General features: G+C 64.7%; 1 protein-coding gene across 3 annotated transcripts; it reads right to left on the bottom strand.

Annotated features, from left to right (window-relative positions):
* Positions 1-65: 65 nt before the first annotated feature.
* NHSL3 (NHS like 3) lies at positions 66-22,060 on the bottom strand. 3 transcript variants are annotated; one of them, XM_066564758.1, is made up of 7 exons: positions 21,853-22,060; positions 5,930-6,085; positions 5,671-5,726; positions 4,513-4,630; positions 4,042-4,158; positions 1,105-3,954; positions 66-885 (listed from the first exon to the last, which is right to left on the bottom strand). In XM_066564758.1, exons 1-7 carry the CDS (start codon positions 22,058-22,060, stop codon positions 863-865), a joined length of 3,528 nt encoding a protein of 1,175 aa, XP_066420855.1. In that variant the 3' UTR covers positions 66-862. The 3 variants fall into 3 exon arrangements, with proteins under 3 accessions (XP_066420855.1, XP_066420856.1, XP_066420857.1); XM_066564759.1 differs by lacking the exon at positions 21,853-22,060 and adding an exon at positions 14,995-15,186; XM_066564760.1 differs by lacking the exon at positions 21,853-22,060 and adding an exon at positions 7,475-7,716.
* Positions 22,061-23,101: the final 1,041 nt, after the last annotated feature.

Consider the following 23,101-nt stretch of genomic DNA (forward strand, 5'->3'; position numbering starts at 1 on the left):
CTGGAGCTCAGCAGCACCAGAAGGGACCTGCAACCATAAGCCAGGAAGAACAGGAGGCAGCAAGCTTCGGTCATCATTTTTACCAGCCAGGTACAGAGCTCTGAGCAGCTACTCGGCGGCAGAGGGTCAGTTGCTTTTGGTTTGGTTTGGTTGGGTTTGTTGTTTTGTTTGGTTTTTGTTTCGTTTTTTTTTACAATCAAAGAAATCAAAATGTGACCCGAGTTTACAGAAACAGAATCAAGGCTCTACCCCAGAGCCCAGGGCCAGCTCAAGGGGCAGCCAGGCCCTTCCTCCTGTTGGGCAGTGGTGAGTGGCCAGAGCCAGTGCTGACCACGAGCCCCTCTGGCCTTTCCATCAAGAGCCAAAGCCCTGATCCTTCCCCACCAGCACCTCCATCCCCTCCTGTTCCTGTTTTCATCTCCCCAGGTGCTGTCGTGGCCAAAGCCTTCCCATTCTTTGTCCAAAGTGCTTCCATTCCTCGTGGGCCTGCCTGGCCAGCAGCAGTGGCTCCAGCTCCAGCATCTTCGGCCCCAGCTCCGATGTCTTTGGCCCCCAAACTCCTCTGGGTGTGGCTGCTCAGCTCCACACACCCACACCGAGCATCAGCTTAGCAGGGAGGAGGTGCTGGCTCTGGGCACGGGCCTCGAGTCCAGTAAAAAAAAAAGCAAAATAAAGCTGTAGTACTTAGGAAAGTGAAACCAACACCATTTTTGCATAAATATCATCAAGGCCGTGGAGGCTAAGGCTGTTTGCTTCCTGTATTAAGTTAGTTGCCAGTTCCACACTCGTCCGTTGACCTGCCCAGGTCCCTGAGAGATTTGGATTCCTGTCCGTGGGGGCTCCAGTCCTGCAGTGTCATCCTTCAGGCCATCTCTCCCCGTCTGTCTGCAAAGCAGGAGGAAAGAGCCCATCAGCCACCCCAAATCCCAGCTTCCCACAGCCCTACCAGGCTCCGTCCCTGCCGTCCCAGTGCTTCCCAGCTGGAACACAACCCAGGAGCCGTGCTGGGTGTCCAATTTATCCCTTGGGAATGCATAGCTCAGGATGCTGAGCAGCGAGGCTGAACCTCCAGCAGCATCATCCCGTGGCTCCCACCCCACGTACCTTGTGCAGGGAGGCTCTGAGCCGGCGGCTCCGCGCCATTCCTGCCCTCTGTCCTTGCCAGCTCGCTCTTAGTCCTGCTCTCCTCCACCTTGGCATCCCCGTCCAACACCTCTGCCCCCGGTGCCTTCGGGGAAGGAGCCGGCCCCGAGCCCAGCGAAGGCTTCTTGGCTACTGGAGGGGGGATCTTGCCGGGTTTCCTCTGGGTTTGCGCCTTCCCGGGGCCCTGCGGGGCGGCAGCAGCCGGGGCTGCCGAGCGCTGCCCCGAGAAATTCATCAGCTCGGCCACCAAGTTCCTCTTCAGGTCGGCCTGTGCCTCGGGGGACGAGGCCGTCTCGATCACCAGCTTCCTGGAGCTCTTGGCGAAGATGAAGCTGGCGGTGGAGGCCGGCGATTTGCTCCTGGGGGACAGCTGCCCATCCCCGGCGGGGCCCTCAGGGCCGGGCTGGGCCGCTCGGCCGCCCGGCGGCTTCTCCGCGGCCTCTGCGGAGGCCAAGGCGGCGGCCTTGAGGTGCACGGCGTGGTGGAGCTGCTTGGAAGGCACCGCGTCTTGGGCGGGAGGCGGCTGCCGGTTGGACAGGGAGCGCCGGACGGGCTTCTGAGGGGCCGGACGCTCCTCGGGCCCGGCCGCGGCCCCTGCTCCGGCCCCGGCCGCGGGCTCCACGCTGACGGAGCGCAGCCGCACCATCTGCAGCAGCGAGGGGGTGACGATGGGCAGGCTGGCATCCTCCTTGGCCGCCGGGCCACTCTTGCTCCGCGACACCGGCTCCTTCTTGGCCTCCGCCCGGGGGCCGTTGGCCGCCTTCTTAAGGCTGATTTGGGGCGGCAGGGCCGGAGCCGAGGGCGGCGGGAGAGGCGGCGGCGGTGGCGGGGGCACGGGGGCCGTGGGAAGGGGCTCGGCGGGGTGTGGAGGCTGTGGAGCCCCGGTGGGTGGCTCTTGCTGCTGAGATGGTGAAGAAGCAGCCCCCGGGCTCGGTGTCGCCGTCTGCCCGTCCGCCGGGGCCGAGGTGGCCTCGGGCAGGCTGCAGAGATAGGATTCTTCCGGAGGGGGGAAGTCTGCCATGGACAGGTCGTGCTCCTCGGGGGTCGGCGGTGGTGGCGGGGGCCAGGCGGTGTCGGCGGGGGGCTCACTGCTGCTCTGGGGGCTCCCCTCCACCTTCTTGGCCGGCGGGGGAGGCGGGTGGTAGGCAGGCGGCGGTGATGGCGGTGGGGATTTGCTGCTGGGCTTGGCCGAGGTCTCCTGGCCGGCAGTGCTGGGCGCTGGGGGGGTTTGTAAGGGCTGCAGGGGGCCGGCGGGGGCCGGGGGCTGCTGGGGCTTGGTGGGTGGCGGGGAGAAGGGAGCAGGAACCTTGGGGTGCGGTGGGATGATGAACCGGTCTGAGCGAGTGGTCGGCACCTCGGGGGGGGTCGGGTCCGAGGCTGAGGAGGAGATGGAGGTGAGGGAGGAGGACACGGAGAGCGCAGGCGACTGCAGGGAGCAGACCCGGTCTGGCTTCTGGGGCTGAGACTTGCCCGGCGACACAGCCGGGGGTCCCAAGCCCTTGGTGGGCAGTGTGGGCGTCCCGCTCTGGCTGGAGTAGCCGCTGGAGGGGGACATGGTGCGGTCAGAGCCATCGGGGCAGCTCCACTTGGCCTGAGCTTGGGGCTCCCTCAGCACCACCGTCACCCCGGGCCGGCCCCGAGGGGCCTCGGGGGAGCTGGCTCCGGCCAGGCTCTCGGAGCGGAGGCTGCTGGTCTCGCTCAGCGCTGGGGAGAACACCTCATCCTCCCCCGTGGGGCTGAAGGGCTCGGGGCGCGGGGACCAGGGCGCGCTGCTCTCCCGCTGGGGCCGCCGCTCGGGCCTGGGGGGCAGCCCCAGCACCTTGGGCTCCCCGTCAGCCTTCTGGTGCAGCGAGTAGGTCCTGCGGGGAGGGGCCGGGGGCTTCTTCATCTTCCTGAGGGACACGCTGCGGGTGGAGGAGCGCTCGCTGGCCAGGCTGGCCGTGTCCGAGCCCTCCGCCTGGCTGCTCGTGCTGTAGGCAGGGGATGCACGGCCGCTGCCCACGCCCAGGAGCCCAGGGGCTGTGGGAGCGAGGCTGGCAGCAGGCTTGGAGCAGGAGCTGGCGAAGCTGGTGGAGCTGTAGATGCTGATTTGGTCGGTGTCAGAGCGAGCTGCTGCGTCTGCCTCACCGTGCGGCCCCGCCTCGGGCTGCCGGTGGTCACAGCCACCCTGGGAGGAGATGGTGGAGCTGTTGGACACGATGGTCTCCGTGGACTGCGAGTGGCTCCAGTTGTCGCTGGAGGAGGAGGGCTCACGGCTGCGGGGGCCGCGCTCCGAGAAGCGGGACAGGGAGCGCACCGAGGCCGGGCTGGACGACACGAGGCTGCAGCGGCTCAGCGTCCGCACGCTGCTGCTCGTCAGGGCCACCACGTCCACCATGGGCGGCAGGATGGCGTTGGGGATGATCTTGGACATGTAGGTGCCCTGGGGCGAGATGGACATGACGGGGCCCACCAGCATCTCCGGGGGGTTGGCGTAGGTGGTCATGCCCGGCACGGCCAGCGACTTCGGCCTCACCATGGGTGACAGTTTGGCTGCTGTCTTCCTCCCCAGCAAGCTGTCATCGTAGTAAACCCTGTTGATGTGCTTCTGCAGGGCTGCATCAGCCTCCTCCAGCACTCCCAGGCAGACGCGGGCTCCGCCGGCTGCGGGCAGGGGCTGCAGCTTCCCGTCGATGGTGGGGATGCGGATGGCATCACCCGACACCTGCCCCCCGTTCAGCAGGGGCTGCACTGCCTGGCTGTCCCCACAGCCTGCTGGCCCTCGCCCATCCACCTCAGGATGTCCCTTGGCTCCATGGCTGTTCCTGAGACCTGGGAGCAGGGAGAGATGACCTCAGTGTGATGCCAAGGGAAAGCAAACAGATCCTAAAAATCCCCCCTTGCTCCCCCAAAGCTTACCCAGCTCCCTATGGACGTGCTGGGGGATGCCCAGCACTGTCGTCCTCCTCTCCTTCCTCTTCTTGCCAGCCCTCTCTGAGGATTTGGGAAAGGAGTCGTGTGGTCGGAAGGTGGAACCTGCAAGAGGTGTGAGAGGGTCCAGCTGGTGTGGGGGAGGCCCTGGCCAGAGTGTCCCCAGTGTCCCCAGTATCCCCAGCACTTCCCACTGCCAGAGGTGCTCTGGGCTAAGCCAGGCTGAGGCACTGGAACAGGCACCAACTGAACAGTCTGAGCAGGGAGGAGACACTGTCTGTCTGTCCGTCCATCCCCCTCACCCAGCCCCAACGCTCTGACTCAGCCAGAGCTGCTCTCATCTCTCCCAAGGGCCCCCAAATCCCTGTGCTGGCTCGTGGGCACACCAGGGCAGAGCCCAGCTCCCTGCCCCACTCCCCAGCCCCCCTGGCAGCCCCCTGGCACAGCCCAGCCGGGTACCTTTGCGCTGGATCATCTCGGAGCGGATGGAGAGCGCATCCTCAGAGGCGCTGTCCGTGGCACAGGAGGCTGCCCGGCTCCGGAAGGACAGGCTGTCATCCTCCGAGGATGCACAGGACTGTGGGGACACAGAGGGCTCAGCAGAGCCCGGGCTGTGGGGACAGAGCTGCCCCAGCCCCGGCCAGGCCCCTTCCCCGCCGCGAACTGACTCTGCAGCGAGACAAAAGCTCTTCCGAGGGCCAAAGGCTGAGTCAGCCACGCCGGCATCCAGAGTCCTCCCACCAGGAGCAGGGCTGGGAGCAGCCCCTGGGACCCTGCATGGCTCTGCAGCCCCCCCCGAGGGCAGGAGAGAGGGGGCTGGAGTGTGCAAGGAGCACCTGAAGGAGCTGCCCCCATGCCAAGCCCAAAATGACTCCGTGGGTGCTCCCAGCCCTGCGGTGCCCCAGAGCCCAGGGCTGGAGGGCTGCCATGGCTGGGAGAGGGGTGTGGGACAGGGACAGGGAGGATCCCCAGCACTCCCTGGACACAGCCCCGTGCTGTTTCCCCATCCCTCCAAAGCAGCCCTGGCACAGGCAGAGGTTGGGAAGAGACACTTCAGAGTTAACCTGAAGTTAACTTCACTGCCCCTGTGGCTCTGCCCATCCTGGGGTTCCCAGTCCCCCACTTCCAAGGGGTTAGAGGGGCTGAGAGCCAACCAGAGGCAGCAGCTTGAGCAAACACAAACAGGGTGAGGCACTGGCAGCGGGGTCAGAGCCCAGGGATTGCCAAAGCTCAGCCAAAGGAGGGGGAGTTTCCCCTCGTCAGCAGCCAGGGAGGGGCAGGGGCACCAGGCTGGGTATGGCCAACAGTCCCCATGTGCCGCCAGGTCACTCTTCCTCAGTCAGGGCTCCCAGGGGACACCAGTGGGGAAGGGACAGGGGGATGCAGGCACAGGGGGGGCCATGGCAGAGCCCCACAGGGCAGAGCAGGACGTGCCAAGGCTGAGGATGAGGAAAACAGCTCCTCATGCGGCAAAAGGGACAATGCCAAGGGACACACGGCCAGTTCCAGCCCCACAACCCCCCTGGACATGGTCCTGCCCCCAAACACCACCCAGAGAGGACAGAAGAGCCCCCCTGTGTCCCCTCACCCCCAGGAGGGCCACTTGGCAGGGCTCACCTGGAGGCTGCTGGTGTCCCCGTGGTCCCAGGCACTTTTGGTCTGTTTCTGCTTCTCTGTGGAGGGAAGACAGAAGGTGAATCCCTCCAGGGGATCCGAAGGAAGCAGCTGCTGAGCTGGCAGTGCCCCCTGCACAGCCCAGCCACCAGCACTGGACTCTGCTCAGCCCCGTGCGCCGCCCACACCACCGGCCAGCCAGGAGCTGGGGCCAGCCCTTCCGCCGTGTCCCCAAGGCCACCCTGGAGCTGGGGGCACCTACCCTGGTGCTGCAGGGACTTCAGCCCCTGCTGGGCCTGGTTGTGCAGCTCCTCCAGGTGCGGGGGCCGCGTGCTGGGGAAGAAGACGTTGTCGGGACATTCCTGGCCCGCCGTGTACTGCACGCTCAGCCGCTTCTCACCCTCGCCCTTGGCAGCACCTGTGGGGACAGCAGGGTCAGCTGGGCCGGGGGGACATGGCCACGCTGCCACCCAACCCACAGGGGACAGCACCGGGTGGTGACAGCCACCCTGGGGTGATGTTATCCCGCTCAGCTCCAAAACGGGCGCTGGGAACACCGAGAGAAATCCCATCCCATTCCGGTCGATATTCTGGAGTCAGGATGTCTCTGCTGCTTTTCTCCCTGGGATTGTGGGACCACCCTCCTCCCCCAGTGCCTTCGTTAGGAGCTAACAAGGTAACAGGACCTCGTTATTCACCCCTGAATTGTGTGGGGCTGGGGGGAGCCGAGCAGGGAAGGGGCAGCACAGCAGGGGATTAAATGTGGAGGGAATGAGCATGAGGATGACTTTCCCTTCGGAGCATTGCATCATTCCCAGGCTTTGCTCATCACCCCAAGAGCAGGGACTCCCCCCATGCCCTGGCAGGCTGGGAACTGCACAGGAGAGGGAAACTGAGGCACATCCAGGGGTAGAGGTCCCAGAGGAGCCAAATCCTTGCTGCAAACCCTGCTGGATGCTGAACACCCCATCAGCCACGCCTGGGGCAGCACAGAGCCTCCAGTCCCAGCCTGGCAGCCCCCTCCCCACAACCACCACCAGTACCCAGGGGCTACCCTGGCATCACCCAGCCCTGGCACTGCAGCACCGTGGCACAGCCCTGCCTGCTCCATGCCTGAGCGAAGCCTCAAACTCTTCCTGCCCAGAAAAAAACCAAAAACAATCTTGAGGAAGGGAAGGGCGAGCGCAGGAAACCGTCGGGGCTGGCACCCCGGGGCCAGGGGCACCTGCTGCTCACATCGCCAGCAGCACACACCACCCCTCGTCCCCCGTGCCCCCCGTGTCCCTGCATCGCCAAGGGCCAGCCCAGGCAGGCAGCGAGGCAGCCGTGCTGTGTCTCCAGCACACAAAGGAGCAGGCCTGGAACAATGGAGCCTCCCGCCCTGCCGCCATGCCGGCCTCTGCCTCCGCCAACACCGGCGCTGCGAGCGGGCACGGGGGCACGGCCCGCCCGGCACGGCTGCCACACCGATCCCCTGTGCCGGTGCAAAATCCCTGCAGGGGACACAAAACACCCACAGCCCCCCCAGCATCACGTCCCTCATCCGCTTTTCTCCCCCAGTTTCGGCAGCCCCTCTCCTGACACCCCCCAGACGTGCTGGGGAGAGGAGCGCAGTGATTTATTCCGGTAACTCCGCGCCGGGAGAGGCCAGGGCGGGGGTGACCTTCGCTGCTCTCCCCCGGGGATGGCAGCGCCCCTGCCCGCTGCGGGTGGGCGAGCATCCCGGGCCGGGGGGTCCCGGCGGGCAGGGGTTGTGTAAGGACAAGGCTCTGCTCCCTGCCTCCCTCCCTGCCCGCTGCTCACTCACCCTTCTTCTTGAAGAAAGCCAGGAGCGAGGAGAGGTTCCTGCCCATGAAAACCACCATGGTGGCCGGGGGAAGAGGGTCTGGTCCCCAGGGAACGGGGGGGCTCCGCAGCCCCCCGAGGATGCTCAGCCTCTTGTGCTGGGGCTGCTCTCACCCGGCGTGTACCGGCGGGGCGGATGCCGGCGGCCCCCGGCTCCCTCCCTCCGTCCTCATCCGCACGGGCGCGAGGATGCTCGGCCAGGCGAAGAGGCTCCGCCGCAGCTGCTCGCGAGCAGGGAGCAGCCTGAGCCGGGGACGGCTGCGCGGTGGCAGGAGGGGACAGTCCCCGGCAGGAGGGGACAGTCCCAGCTGCGCCCACCGCGCTCCGCGGCCGCGGGAGAAGGGAAGAGGGGGCCCCTCCTCTGGCCCCCGGCCCTCCCGCCTCCTCCCACGCACGGCACAGACCACAGGGATCTGTTCTTCCAGGCTCGGGGCCAGCATTTCCCCTACTCCTCCCTCTTGGACCCTCGGGACTCCCCAGGACCCTGCTGGGCACAAACCAGTCGCTCCCTTCCACACCAGTGCAGCCAACTGGGAGGAACTGGGAGGCTTTTGCACCTTGGCTATGACACAGCACAGGCAGCAGGGTGACATTCCCCATCCCAGCCTGTCCCCAGTGCCCCCAGGACCCTGCCAGGAGAGCCCCATTCCAGGCAGGAACACAGGACAGGGCCAAGGCTGTTTGTCCTTAGGGACAGGGCCACGTCACGGTCACAAGGGCTGGCAGCACCGGGGGAAAACCAGCTCTGGGACCAGTCTAACCAGTAGCTCCAGCTGCTGCTGCGGAGGCAGGTGAAAGCTGGGGCAGAAATGCCACGTGGTCACACAGTGGCACTGCCCTGGCACTGCCGGTCACTGTCCCCACCATGGAGGGCAGTGGGTGCCCAGCACCTCTGGGAGCTCCATCCCCCTCATTTACAGGGGTTTTACCCCAAAAAGTGAACAGCACCCAGTGTTTACCCAGCAGGCAGCCGTGTCCTTGTGCCAAACCCTCTGTCCCTACCCTGCAGCTCCCCACGGGCTGTGCCAGGGTCTGTTCCAGCACGATGCAGGGTGGGCTCACCCAGTGCAGGGTCCCAGCAGTGCCTGTGCAGCCCAAGGGACAGTTTGACCTTGTGAAGGACATCTCTGTCTCCCCAGCCAGGCAGCTCTGGGCTCAGTGAGGATTTCTTCCCTGGAATTCCAGCATGGCCATGGCCCCAAACAGCAGCAGCTCCCTGGCTGTGCCTGAGCCAGCACCTTCTCCTGCCCACAGGCAGGATGGGCCCTGCTGCCCACACGACCCCCAGAAGGTGGGGGTGGGCAGATGCTCCCCACCTCTTTTCACAGCACAAGTGGAAAAGGGACATAATTAAAGGGCTGAGGATGCACAAAGCAGGCAGCCACATGCTGAGCTGAGCCCTGCCCTCTGCTCTGGGCAGCCTGAGCCCAGAGAGGGCCAGGGGTGGTGGCAGCTGTCAGGGACACTGCTCCTGGCTCCACAGGTCAGGGTCCAGCCTTCCAGCTCTGCCCACAGGGATGGGACTGCAACAGGACCCCCTCCATGGCACCAGGGACTGCAACAGGACCCCCTCCATGGCACCAGGGACTGCAACAGGACCCCCTCCATAGCACCAAGGATTGCAACAGGACCCCCTCCATGGCACCACGGACTGCAACAGGACCCCCTCCATGGCACCAGGGACTGCAGCAGGACCCCCTCCATGGCACCACGGACTGCAACAGGACCCCCTCCATGGCACCACGGACTGCAACAGGACCCCCTCCATGGCACCAGGGACTGCAGCAGGACCCCCTCCATGGCACCACGGACTGCAACAGGACCCCCTCCATAGCACCAAGGATTGCAACAGGACCCCCTCCATGGCACCAGGGACTGCAACAGGACCCCCTCCATGGCACCAGGAGCACCCCCAGTAAAGGGACACAGCCCCTCCTGAGCTGCTGCTGCAGGGCCCAGGCACAGCTGAGCTCAGCCCCGTGGATCTGCTGATGGCAGCCCAGGTGGAAGCTCCTTCCAGGGCTCTGAGGACATTCCAGGTGCTGGCAGCCAGGCTGGCCCTGCTCCACCTCCCTGCCTGTGGCCCATTGCCCACGCAGAGGACCTGGAGAACATCCCTCACTGATGGAGACGTGTCCCTCTCCAGTGTGACACCGCTGAGGAGGAGCTGCAACCTCCCAGAAGAAAATCCAGGGCTGAGCCAGGGCCCGACGCTGCCCAGGCACGGAGGAGCCTCGTGGCAGCTCCGCTTCTCCCACTCCCTGTGACCTTCGCTACCTCATCATCCTCACCCGGCCAGCCTCACCCCGGCTCTGTCAACACACGGTGAAAGCTGCTGGAAACGGGGGGAATGCAGCAGGGAAAGGGGTCCCGGCGGGCTGGGGAAGCCGCTGCAGCTGCAGCCGCTGCCGGTAGCAACACGCCCGGCTGCAGCCGGTGTCCCGGCCCCTGTGCATTCCTTGGTGCAGCCCGGATCTCCCCGTGCCCTCCGGGCTGGGCTGACACACGTGCCTGGGCCACACGTGGCAGCGGGGTTCTCCCAGATAAGGAGGCAGGCACTCCTCAAGGATGGGCTCCCCAGCTGGGAGCTGGTACCTGCTGCTGAGGGAGCAGAGCATCCCCGGAGCAAGGCCCAGGGAGGCACAGGGACCCCCAAGCACCCTGCCTGAGACAGGCTGGAGGTTCCAGAGTGGGAATGGGCTCCACAAGGGCTGAGACCCCACGGGAGCACGGCCAGGGCCGCCCAGCCCGATGCTGCAAGCAGAACTCGGTGCTGGCCCAGCTCTCACTCTGCTGCTCTTCGCCTGGAGAGAGCCAGGGGAGAAAATCCCATCTCCTGTCCCCCTCCTCGGCAGGCCTGTGCCTCCTGCGAGCAGCAGGTTTGGCCGGGCTGGGCTGCAAACATCCATCTCTGCCTGCTCGGCACTGCCCCGACTTGCCTGCTCCGCGGGTCCTGCGGCGGCAGCCGCGGCTCCTGCCCGCCCCTCCACCGCCACTGACTCACCGCCCAAAAATGGGGAGGAGGGGGAGCTGCCAGGCGGGCGGGAAGGGGCTGCGAGGTCCCCAAGGGGACCCGAGTCCTGCTCTCAGCGCCTTCTCCCGGCAGCCCGAGCAGCCAGAAGCCCCCCTGGTCCACGGGGCTGGGGCTCTCCCACCTCTCTGGGGGCCCTGGATGGGCCTCCCCCATCCAGGCCTGGGGACTGCTCTGCTTGATAACAGCAGTGGGGTGCACCATGGACCCCATTCCTCAGAGCTCCATGGAGCTGTCAGGACATGGCTGGACCCTGATGGAGCTCTGCTCCAGTATCACAGAATATTCTGATTTGGAAGGGATCTTATCCAGCCCTTCTGCTCCAGCATCCTGTCCCTCTGCTGCCTTTGCAACCTTGAACTCTTTAGGGTGTCTGGGAGCCCCTAAAGGCAACGAATCTGTTTCTCAAACCCTTGTCTCAGCACAGCATCCACGCCCTGGAACACCCTGGGGGACCCTGAGCTCTCCAGGCAGGGTGAGAGCACAATAATATTGACAGTGGCTCTGGCTACACAGCCCCTGCTGCCAGCCTGCCCTGGGCCACACCTGGGGGCCGCTCCAGCCAGGAAAACATCTCCAGCAAGCAAATAAACACCACCCCATCCCTGCTGCTGGCTCGGCTCTCAAACACGATCCCACGCAGAGCCTGAACTAAAATTAATTTCAACTGGGAAAACAAACTTGGATTGTTTTTTTCTTCCTCTAAATCTCAGTGCAGAAAGCTGCTTGGTGTCACCTCGGTGAGCCAGCAGGGCCTGGAGAAGGAGCTGGTGCAGGGTGAAATCCCACTTGGAGCAGAGCCGTGGCTCCAGTCGCCTCCAGCCACGGCTCCTGTCGTGACAGGAGCGCTCGGGGTTGTGCAACGGGCCCTGACCTCGCTGCTGTCCCACGGTGCCCCACAGCCAGCCCTGAGGTGGCACAGAGTGTCCCCTGCTCCCTGAGTTATCCCAGACGCGGGTAGCAGACCAGAGGGGCTCCTGGGGCAGGGCCCCCCCAGTGCCCGGCTGTGCCTCATCCCTGCAGAGCCTCCAGCCCACCACGTCCCCACCCCGGAGAAGCCACCAAACAGGTTTGAAGGTAAATAACAGCGTTCCCCAGGCAGGAGCAGGAGCCGGATCCGGGCGGGAACATCCCAGCTGGGGAGCGCAGGGCGGGAGAGGGAAGGGGACACAGAGGGTGACACCGGTGGCGCTGTGACCAGGGGCGGGCCACCAACACCTCCTCCTTCCATTCCCCAGAGCTTCATCGCTCCTGATGGCCTCCCCTCGGTGTCTGCAGCCCCTCCGGTGCTCCGGGCTGGCTGTGCCGGCCCGTGCCGGTGTTTGCAGGGCACCGGGTGCTCTTGCCGCGGCAGAGGCGTTGCCTGTCACAGCAGGCACCTGGCTCCCCGCAGGAGCCAGCCCGGCAGACGGATTAAGGACAAGACGTTGCAGGTTTTTTTCCGTGCACGGATCCCCCGTCCTTGCAAGCAGCTCCCAACCCCGCGGGGCTTTTCCAGGGAAAGCTGCGGAGGTGCCGATCCTCCCATGGGGACGGACACGGAGAGGAGCTGCCACCAAGACGGGGCGGGGGATAACCCAGAGGCACAGAGCAGGTGCCAAGGCGGCAGGGCACGGCATGGCACGGCAGGCACGGCACGGCCCGGCACGGCACGGCAGGCACGGCGTGTCAGAGCCGAGCTGCCTGCCCGGGACAGCCGCGGATCGCTCCTGCCCTGCCCCGGGAGCAGGAGGGGCACCGGGAAGGGCTCGGTGTCCCGGACACAGCGGGATGCTGGCTGGAGGAAGCGCCTGTGTAAATCTCGCATTTGTGTCCCCCGCCGGGACCGGGCCCTGCTCTCATCCGCCCCCCGGGTGTTTGCGGAGCCGGCCCAGCGTGGCGCTGGCACGGGCAGAGCTCAGAGCTGCTCAGCCCACCCTGGAGCTGCCCCGCAGGAGCCGGCACTGCCGAGGGGCTCCACGGCTGCTGCTGCTGCTGCTGCTGCTGCTGCTGGGGGCGTTCACAGCCACAGGAAACCCTGGGGCATTCGGATACCCCATCCCTGGAAGTGTTCCAGGCCAGGCTGGAGCAGCCTGGGATAATGGAAGATGTCCCTGCCCGTGGAGTGGAACGCGATGAGCTTCAAGGTCCCTTCCAAATCAAACAATTTCATGGTTGTTTTTTTTTTTTCCCTGCGAGCCACCCCAGCTGCCACCGAGGGGAGGCGGGTGCGGGGTGACCCCACACCCAGAGCTCCATGGCCGCTGACTCCGCGGGGCGCAGCCTGGCCCGCAGCCACGTTCCTGCGCCCTGACTCAGCAGGGCCCGGCGGGGAGTCCCGATAAGGAGGCGATAAGAGGCTCCGGTCTCCCTGGGGCTCAAGGACCTTCCCCAGCATGGGCGAGAGGCTGGGGATGCCCCCGGAGCGAGCCAGGCCCCGCTGTGGCATGGGGAGGTGGGCACGGGGTGCGTGCGTTTGGCACCGCTGGGCAGAGTTTGGGTGGGCTCAGCGTCAGAGCCACCCCGGAGCCCTCGGCCGTGCCCACCCTGCCCCTGGGGACCCCCGCTCTGTCCCCTCAGCACCCAAAGGCTTGGGTGTCACCCTCAGCACCCACACCTCTGCACACATGGCACAAGCACAAAACCTCCTGCCAGTGCCTGCCCAGGGCTGGTGTGCCAACACCGGGCACGGCAGGGCCAAATTAATTTCCAGTCACCAAAGAGGCAGGAACTGGGGACACTGGTCCAGCCGCCCGCCATATGCAATAATTCCCCAGCCCGAAATCCAGAGGCACCCAGGGTCGTGCAGGGGGAGAGGGCAGCGGCGGCGGGGCCCGGCACACCCAGCCCCCAGCCGGTGATCCCGGCTGCGCCCTCCGAAACGCTGAAGCGACACAATGCAAATTCTTTGGCTTTGTGGCCGCCGCGCCGTTGCCATGGAGCCGTGGCAGAGAACAAACACAACTCGCCCCATGTTTTCTCAGCACCTTCCACCCCACGGCCTTCGGCCCCAGAGGCAGCCCTCGCCTGCCGGGGTCTGCCCCGGCTGTGCCAGTCCCACATCCCGCCCGTTCCAGGGCATCCCGGGTGGAGCAGGGCTCGGGATTGACAAGGGACAGCCAAGGCTGTCGGGGGTGGAGAGGAGATGGAGGTCTGGGCAGGAATGGCACGTGGAAAGGGCGAGGATGTGCCGGGGATCGCAGCTCCAGCCCAGCCTGGCCAATGGCACCGAGCCCTTCCTGCACGGAGAGCGCGACCAGAGGAGCCTGCAGCCGCCCAGAGGAGGGTGTGGAGAGCCTGCAGTGAAGGAGGCGCTGTCCCAGCACGGCCATGGCTGATGTGTGACCTCCTGCCTCAGTTTCCCCAAGCACTGAGCGGATTTCGCAGCCAGGACATTCCTGCTCCCTCTCCCTGTGCACCTGCGGGGTCTCCCCATGGCCGGCCCCACCTCTGGGATGGTTTTGCTCCGATGGTTTTGTCCCCAGGCCTGTGCAGAGTTGACTCCAGGCCCTGTTCACCCTGGGCTCTCACACCTGCCCGCAAAGGGAAACAGGGCAGGAGGGACAGCAGGGCCAAGGATCCCACAGGGCTGGTGGGGGAAAAGCCCCAGTTACCCCTGGGTCCTGCTAAGCTGCTCCTGTGCTCCTGCCCACGCACCCACCAAGGCTGCTCCTTGCCTCGGGCTGGGCTGGGGACACGGGGACAGTTTAATGACACCACTGGGACAGTCAGCAAGCCCGGGATGGGGACGGTGTTACTGTGAGAGACCTTCCCTGCTGGCATCCCCCTGCTCTGATGGGGGGACCACGGAGGGAGCTCTCCAGGCACCCCACGGGGTTCACTGAGCCGCGAGTGGGTCCAGCCTGGTGTGGGACCCTTTCCCTGCAGGAAAGATCTCAAAAGATCTCAACCCCTGCTTCCTGCTGGGCTTTCCAGCATCCGTAGAGACGCAGTATAAAGCAGTGGGGCAATCGGTGTGTGGACAGACGGACAGAGAGACAGACGCGCAGAGCGAGGGGGGAGCAGCCCCTGCAAACACTCCCGGATCCCCGCGGCACAGAGAGAGAAGCTGAGGCACGGGGCGGGAGCGGGGGGCCGAGGAGGAAGGCAGCGCTGGGATCCCACTTGGAAAACAAATCAGTCACTGATTGGGATCCCACTTGGAAAACAAATCGGTCACTAATCCAGCTGATCCCGTGCCGATAGCGCGGCCAGCCCACGGCTGCTCCCGGCACAGCCCTGCCCGCAGCCAGGGGGGCTCCCCCAGCCCCACACCGGGCTCGGGGGCCGCTCCTGCCCCCCCAGCACCGGGAGGGCACAGCGAAACCTCCCCTGGCCCCCAACTCCTGCCCATCCCAGCCGAACAGGAGAACTTTCCCACTTTCCCAGAGCGATCCCTTCCAGCTCCCGGAGCGGGGACCCCCATCCCCAGGTGTCCCCCAGGTGTCCCCAGGTATCCCCAGGGCTCCTACCTGCCCTGGGCTTCCCGGCGCGGCCGAAGGGCCAGGAGGAGCCGGGCTTGGTGCCCGCCGGGCTCCTCTTGCGGTGCGCGTTGCCCATGAGGCCGCTGCCGCCTCCACCGCGGCCGGGTGGAGGGCACCGCGGTGCTACATGGCCGAGCCGAGCCGAGCCGTGCAGGGACAGCCGAGGCCGGCCACGGCTCAGCCGCCGGCTCCCATCGCCCCGGCCCCGGCGGAGCCGAGCGCTCGCTCGCAGGCGGCCGTGCCGGAGCCAATGGTGCGGGCAGAGAGGAGGGGCCTGCCGGGATCAGCCGGCGGATCGCAGCACCCTCCCAGCCCCATCCCTGCGCCGGGGATGCCTGGGTGATGCCGAGAGGCTGAGCGGGCTCAGGGAGACGCCCCGGTGGCCAAAGAGCCCCGAGCAGGGCGAGAGCAGCGCGGGGATTTCGCCTCCAGCCGCGCTCGCCGCTCCCCGGAGGTCGCCACGCTGCCCCCGCTCCTGGCTGTCCCCAGCTCCAGGTGCTACAAACCTCCCCCCTCGGTGGGATTTGGGGATGGGGAGACCTCACCCAGCCCGGGACAGAACCACCAAGGCTGGAGCAAAGCGCCCGAGGCCACGGGCTGGGTCCTGCCGCTGCCCAAAGCTGGGGCGAGCACCCACACGCCAGCCTGGCGTGGGTGGCAACCCCCGGCGCCCTCCCCATGGCCACTCCTGGCTCTGGGGAGAGTCACGAGCGCCTTGCTCACACTGCCGGCACCTTCCTACCCTCTCCCGTGCACCTCAGCCTCTCCCTGCTGCAGCAGCAGCCAGGGCTGGCAGGGGGAAACCACGGGAATTGCTGCTCCAAAATCTGCCCACATCAGCCGGCCAAGCCCCTCCACGGCCCCTTCCCGAAGGCCACTTTTCCCTCCTGGATTTTAATTAGAACATTAAATGCTGCGAGGGCAGGGAGGGGTCAGCCAGGCAGGCAGTGGTGGGCAATTCCTGCTGGCAATGTTTATGTTCCTTAGGTGATTCATCAAAGGCCGGGATAAATAGGAAGGAGGGTTTTGTGGGAAAGGCACAGAACCGGGGAGGTGGTGCAAGAAAGAAAGGAAAAAATTAAAGATCAACCAGCAGCTTTGTCCTGACCTCCCGAGGTGATCGGCACCAAATTAATCTTTGGACTTCAGTCTCCTCCTCAGCAATGGAAATATTGATGGTTCAGCTCCTCAGCAGCTTGGTTGGGTGCCCAGGGCACACTCAGCTGGGCCTGTGGGTTTGCTGCCCCATCTGCTGTGGGAGCTGTTAAGGAGATGAGGGCATCCAGTGGGAAATATTCCCCGTTTTCCACTCCTGTTCACAGGACAGCCCTTCCACCTCGGGGCAGCGGGGATGAAACGAGGCCATGGTCACACGAGCAGCAGATCAGAGTGACTGTGTGCCATCATTTCTCCTCTGGTCACCCAGGCTGGGACGAGGCTTCCTCCCACTGCCCAGCATCCCTGGGATGCCCATCCCAAAACACGGACCCACCCAGTGCCCCAGGGGGCTCCTCTGCAGCCGCCCAGAACAAATCTCCCGGTGCTGCTCTTGTGTTTCTCTCCCTGGGAGAAGCAGAGGCTGGAGCCTGCCCCAGATCCAGGGAGACACTTCCCCCTCCACTCCCAAAACAGACGCCCTCCCTCCCTCCCTCCCTCCCTCCCTCCGTGCCAGCACTTGCTCAGGGAACGAACGCGGCCACCGAGGCGTCGCCGCCCCCGGGCTGTGCCCGGGCTGTGCCGGCAGAGCTCCGGGAGGAGCCAGCCCCGGGCACCCCGCGAGTGCCACAAATACCGAGTGGCTTCTCTGTGATGGGGTAACACAGCCACGGGGAGCTGCAGCTCCACCTGCGCCTCGCGGTTCAGTCCCTGCTGGATTTGGGGGGCTGGGAGCAGCATGGGGAGCTCCAGCATCCCCACGGACCCCATTGCTGCTGAAAGCTGAGGGCAGCACTGCTCTGACCCTGCATGCCAGGGCTGATGTTGCTGCGAGCAGAAATCTGGCTCAGGGAGCCTGGAGACAGCTGAGCACCCCAGCTCCCTGCTCTGTGTTAGAACCTCAGTGCAGCCCAAAGGGGAGGGGAGGGGAGGGAGGGGAAACACCCTGAGCCTCCCATGGGGAGCTGGGGGCCAGAGATTCCAGGCAGAATCTCTTCTCCAGGCCAGAAATCCCGGGTTTGATTCACTGAGAGAGCTCTGATAAGAGCTTGGAGCAGCAGAGAAGCTGTTCATGAGATACAGATCTGGTCAGCACAGCGTGACTGCCCCAAGCACATCTGATCTTCACAGTCACACATTGCCTCGGTCAGAGAGGCCAGTCCAGGCATGGGGACCCCTCTGTGCTGTCACAGGGGGCAGATCTGTCCCTCCTGGTGCTCTGTCCATCCCTCCTGCTGTTTCACCCCCTCCTTCTGGAGATTTCTAAACCTGACCCCATCTCCCAGCAAACACAGAGCAGGAGCTGAGCTGCCTGAATGAGAAAGGAATTCAGCCCTTGTTCCCTTCACGGGGAAGTAAAGCTCAGCGAGGCAAAGGTAACGCAAAAACCCCACTTGAGATCCCCAATCATTAACAGAAATACATAACCAGAAGGGTTTCAAATGATTTCCTGCTCCAGCCGGAGTCCAGACCGGCTCTGCTGATGACAGGTCCAGCTCCAGCCCCCAGAGGTGGAGGGAGAGCAGCTCCTGCTCAGGGTCAGGTGGATTTTATCCATGCACAGCACGCCCAGCCCAAGGCTCTGGCTCCTGCTTGGCAGGGAAATGGTTTTTCACTTCATCCTTGCCCAGCTCTTCACCTTGCAGCGGGTTCTGTTCCCATCGCTGCCGGGGCTGGAGTCAATGATGATATTGTCTTATGAAACCAGAGCTCCCTTCCACGGGGGAAACATGACCCCGCTGAAATCGCTTTATCGGATCTTACGGAACGTTATTCTCAGGAGAAATCCTCCCAGTTGTCTCCAGGTGGAATAGCTGTGGTTGCAGACACACCTCTCTTTGTTCGCCGGTGCCAGGCCAGGCCAGCCAGGGGATTCCTGCTGCTCACATTTGCTGAAGTGTCACTCTGTGCCTCTGGCAGATTAACAAACTCATTCCCACACACACACACGGAGCAATCCCCACGCCTCTCCCCTCTCCTCGGAGCTCAACTGTGTTTACACCAAACCCTGCGTGGCAGCAGAGGATGGAGGAAATAATTGTCCAGGGAGATTCCACAGCTCAGCCCCACATTTCCCCGAGGGCTCGCGTGCACCCTGTGGCATCAAATGGCACCAGCACAGAATCGCGGAATTATTAAGGTTGGAAAAACCCTCCAAGATCATCAAAGCCAACCTGTGATCAAACCCCACCTTGTCAGCCAGCCCAGAGCACTGAGTGCCACGTCCAGCTGTTTCTTGAACGCCTCCCAGTGCTTAAAAACCCTTTCCATGAAGGAACTGAGCACGATCCCCACCACAGCCCAGCCCCTCCACCCTCTGCTCACCCTGCACATGGCAAATCCCCAGTCCCAACAAGCACTTGCTGCTGCTACAAAGCAGCTGTGAGCATTGAAAGCTTTATTTTTAACATCACTATCCTCCACCCCGGTTCAGGAAATCATTGCTGCTGGACTAAACTGGCATCAAAAAAAAAAAGGAAAAAAAAAAGGAAAAAAAAAAGGAAAAAAAAAAGCCAACCTTAATTCCCTAATTTAATATTTCTGGAACATCGATTCCTTTACTTCATCAAGGAATTAAGAGGAATGTTGTGAAAGCTGGATAAAGCAGCAGCCAAAAAAAACCAGACTAAAAGCACCGGACCCCAGCAGCAGCAGCTCATCCTTCATCCCAGAGCTGTGTTCACACCTCTGCACCCAGAAATGCAGCCCAGGGAGTGGCAGCAGCCGGGCACCCCAAATCCCTGCTCTGCTTGACCCTTGGCACGGCCCAGCTGCTCAGCTCCCACCCCGGGGCTCGGTCACTGCTCTGCACTGCTCTTTATTTCTATTGTGGAAATAAACACGGCTGGAAGGGCTGGGACAGCACCTGCAGCCAGCAGGGCCCATCCACCCAAACAGGGCCCAGCATCCAGAGGATGCGATTCCAGCTGGGATGGAGCCACCCCCGCTCCCAGAGCCGCTGGTGTCCCCCAGAGGCGGCTGATGGAGGGGGATTAGGGAGCCTTTCCTCACAGCTCAGCTGTTTGGGCAGCCAGAGATGGGATTGCTGATAGCCAGGGAGCCACGGGATTGATCCAAAGTGGGAATGTTCTCATCCTCCCCCTGCCTGCTTTCAGTGCTGAGCAATGCCAGCCTTACCAGCACCCACAGCACAGCAGGTGGATGCTCAGGATGATCCACGTGCCCTGGGATGAATTCTGAATTCTCTCTCTCTCTCCCATCCCTTGGAACCCTCCCCACCCCAGCATGGTCAGACACGGCCTGTCCCAAACCCACCTGGGGAAGGGCAGGGTGATGGGCCTCGGGCCTGATCCAACATTCCTGGCACCACACGGACACAGGGAACGCTGAGGGCACTCAGAGCTCACCACAGCTCCCCCCTCTCCCCCTCCCACAGCTCCCAGCTGATGTTTGGAAGAATTCCCAGCCGGTCCCGCTGCAGGAAGGCTCGGCTGGTGCTGCTCCCCAGAAAACACCCCTAGGGCTGACACTCCTTCCTTCCCACAGCCCTGCCCAGCACCTTGAGGCATCCTCCAGGGATGCTCCTGAGGCATCCTGAGCCCCATCCCCCGGGGAAACGCCGTCCCCATCCCGGGGATGGATGGATGGATGGATGGATGGATGGATGGATGGATGGATGGATGGATGGATGGATGGATGGATGGATGGATGGATGGATGCCGGTAACCCCGGCTGTGCTGGAGGGCGCAGCGGAGCCGGAGGCACTGGAGCAGGGAGGGGTTCCTGGCGTGCTCTCTGTGCTGGAACTGCACGGGGAGGCTGATTCAGTCACACGGGCAAGCTGCAACCGCTGCACATCCGTGCTGCTGCACCAGGGGAGGTGTGAGGGAATTTGGGGCACCTCCCATCCCAAAAGTGCAGACAGAGGGGAAGAGTCCCCGAGGCTGGGGCACTGAACGGCCCCTCCATCACCAGCACGGGCTGTGGGCACTCAGGAGAGCTCTCCTGGATGTATCTGATGGGACAGCAGGGTGGCAGTGCAGTGACAGAGCCCTGGCTGCCACAGCGAGGTCCCCGAGCTGTGACCCTGACAGGCCGTGACTTGGCATTTTGAGGATTAGCTGGTGAACGGTACAACTTCAGGGGAAGGAAAAAAAAATGGAAAAAAAGGGCTGGCAGAGCTGCTGGGGGCGTTTCTGCCGTGAGGAGGAACATCACATGCTCCAGCACATCTCGTTTTTTCTGCTCAGGTTTCAGTGCTGGGCTGTGGCAGCGGCGTCCACACACGGAAGGCTGGGAAGGAACCACCAGCAGCATCTGATGGATCAGCCCAGGAGAGATCTCAGCTCCTCCCAAGCCTCCTTTCCCTTTCCACGGCCACTCCTGTCCTAGCACAGATCCCTGTGTGCTTCTCCACACACCATGCAGGCTCGGATGCCTGGAAATTCACTCCCTGGAGCAAATTGAGGAAGAAAGTCCCAGCTGACACCCTGCTGTGCTTGAGTGCCACAGGAGAGGCCTCTCCCTTGGCAAAAGAGCCAAAACATCCCTGCCAGAGGTGCCTGCAGGGAGGGCAGGGGTGTGACACAGACGGTGTCCCCGACAGTGTGGGGTGGGACGGGTTTTTGGGGTGATACCTCCCTCATTGGGACATCCACTACTGCCAAAGGAGCGCTGAGGAGAGGAGCATGACCAGACAAGCCAGCAGCCATGGCTCTGCCAAAGCTCCCTGGCTGAGCCCTTGGATCCCCAAAACAGCTCCAGGATGAGGGGACCCAGAGCAGCTTCCCTGCAGGATTGTCCTGGCCAAGGTGGCGGGGACGTGAGCGGGCAATGGAGGCAGCAGCCACCACGGGGCTGGGGTGAGGGCCCTATCTGGGACAGGAAGGGCCACACCTGGAGCACGCAAACACCCTGCCCAGGAGGAGGAGGAGGAGGAGGTGGCAGGGGCTGGCATCCCTCCAGATTTCCCTCAGCCCCAGTGACCTTCTGACTCAGCGCAGGAGAACCTACCCAGTGAACCGGCACCAGCCCTCGGGGCCGGCGCCAGATCGTGCCAGGGACTGCCGGATCCATCCTGCTGCCACCACGGCCACCACGGCCACCATGGCCACCATGGCCACTGCCACCACCACTGCCACCTCCTTCACCCACTGCTGCCACCACGGCCAGCAGCTCCACCCCACCTCTGCCCCTCCTGTGCCCCCTCTTTAGCCACATCCGTGGTCGCCACCTCAACTCCTGTTCAGCCACCACGGTGACCCCTCCTTGGCCACCTCCAGGGTCAGCAGCCTGGCCCTCCTTGGCTTCCACTCTAACACCTCCTCGGCCTCCATGGCCACCACCTTGACCTCTCCTTCACCACCTCCTCCATGGCCACTGCTGTGACTCCTCCATGGCCACAGCCACCACCCTGAGCCCTCCACAGCCACCAGCCTCATTCCTCCTCACCCACTGCCTTGGCCACCACTGTGAACACCGCGCCAACACCTCCTCTCCCACTCCCTTGGCCACCACCCAACACTTTGCCATCACTCCAACCCCAATGTGGCCACCACCATGATCCTCCTTAGCCACTACCACCTCGACACCTCTTTGAGCAGCACCCTGAAATCTCCTCATCCGCCTCCGCCGTGGCCACCACCGTGACCCCTCCTTGGGTGCCACCGTGGCCACCACCGTGACCCCTCCTTGGGTGCCACCGTGGCCACCTCCCCGCCCGCTCCTCACCTGCTCCCTCCGTCCCTCCCGAGCCGCCGCCGTCCTTGGGCGGCCGCCGCCGGCCCCGGAGCCAGCTGAACGCCCGGCGCAGCGAGTTCGCCCGGGCCTTCTTCTTCCGGGGGGGATCCCCGGGAGCCCCCTCCGAGCCGCCGCCGCCGCCGCCGCCCCGCTCCGGGTCCCGCTCGCCGCCCGCCGCAGGTGCAGCCCCGGCGGACATGGCCGCGGGCAGCGCCCCGCACCGCCCCGCACCGCCGGCAGCCGCTGCCCATAGGGCCGGGCCCGCCCGGCTCGGCTCGGCTCGGCTCGGCTCGGCTCGGCTCGGCTCGGCTCGGCTCCGGCTGCGGCCCCGGCCCCGCTCCGGGCTCCCGCCGAGCGCCCGGCGCCGACGGAAAGTTTCTGTGCGGGGCGGGGCCGGGCTGCGGGAGCTCCGCCCGCACCGGCCCCCGCCCCTCCGTCACCCGCAGGTGGCCCCGGGGGCGTGGGGACCGGGGACCCTCCCCTTGGTGGCACCGGGGGCGCTGCCGCGGCTGCCGGAGCTCCCCGAGGTATTCGGCCCCTGGCCCGGTGAGTCCCGGCTTTGTCCCCTCGCTCTGCGTGCGGGGGGCGGTGCGGGGACAGCGGGGGTCGGTGCCGGCCCTTGGGACTCTCTGTGGTCCCCGCCCGAGGCGCTGAGCATCAGCGGGAGACGAGAGCAGGAAAACAGAGAAACAGCGAGCGGGAGAGCGGAATTCCAGCATCGTCATCCCGGGGCGGCGTCCGCTCATCCCGGGGGGGCTGGCGCTGGATCCCGGTCCTGGCCCCGGTCCCGGCCCCGGGAGAGAAGCCGGAGCTGGCAGCCCTGTCCTGCCCTGGCCCTCCCATCCCGCAGCCGCCACCGGTTCCTCACCTGACGGCCCCGGGGGTGACGCTCGCCCTGTCACCGCCGGTGGCAGCGCCCAGGGGGACACGGGGCTCCATCCTGGGCACACCTGAGGCCACCAAGGCGCTGCCTGCAGCCTGTGCCACGCTGCTGCTTGCTGCTGGTGACAAATCAGCTCCTGAAAATGGAATGACACAGGGTGAGGGGGGGTCCAGCTCTCCAGGCTCTGCCTGGGGCTGCCTGGGAAAGGGAATCTGGGGAAGGATTTCACTGCCCTGGTGCTGCTCAGGAGCGTGATCACTCCAATCTGATCTAGATTCGATTTCAGGAGGAAATCCTCCCCTAGGAGGGTGGGCAGGCCTGGCACAGGGTGCCCACAGCAGCTGGGGCTGCCCTGGA

This window comes from Molothrus aeneus, chromosome 23, assembly GCF_037042795.1.
Source record: "Molothrus aeneus isolate 106 chromosome 23, BPBGC_Maene_1.0, whole genome shotgun sequence".
Classification (NCBI taxonomy): domain Eukaryota; kingdom Metazoa; phylum Chordata; class Aves; order Passeriformes; family Icteridae; genus Molothrus; species Molothrus aeneus.

Bases quoted from the DNA above. Each gene is read 5' to 3' on its own strand.
- NHSL3 (XM_066564758.1), bottom strand. From the start codon at position 22,060: ATGTCCGCCGGGGCTGCACCTGCGGCGGGCGGCGAGCGGGACCCGGAG. The intron at 6,086-21,852 runs GTGAGGAGCGGG...CTGTCCCCACAG, and splicing joins GGGAGGGACGGAGGGAGCAG to GTGCTGCCAAGGGCGAGGGT. The intron at 4,631-5,670 runs GTGAGCCCTGCC...GTGTCCCCACAG, and splicing joins GGGACACCAGCAGCCTCCAG to TCCTGTGCATCCTCGGAGGA.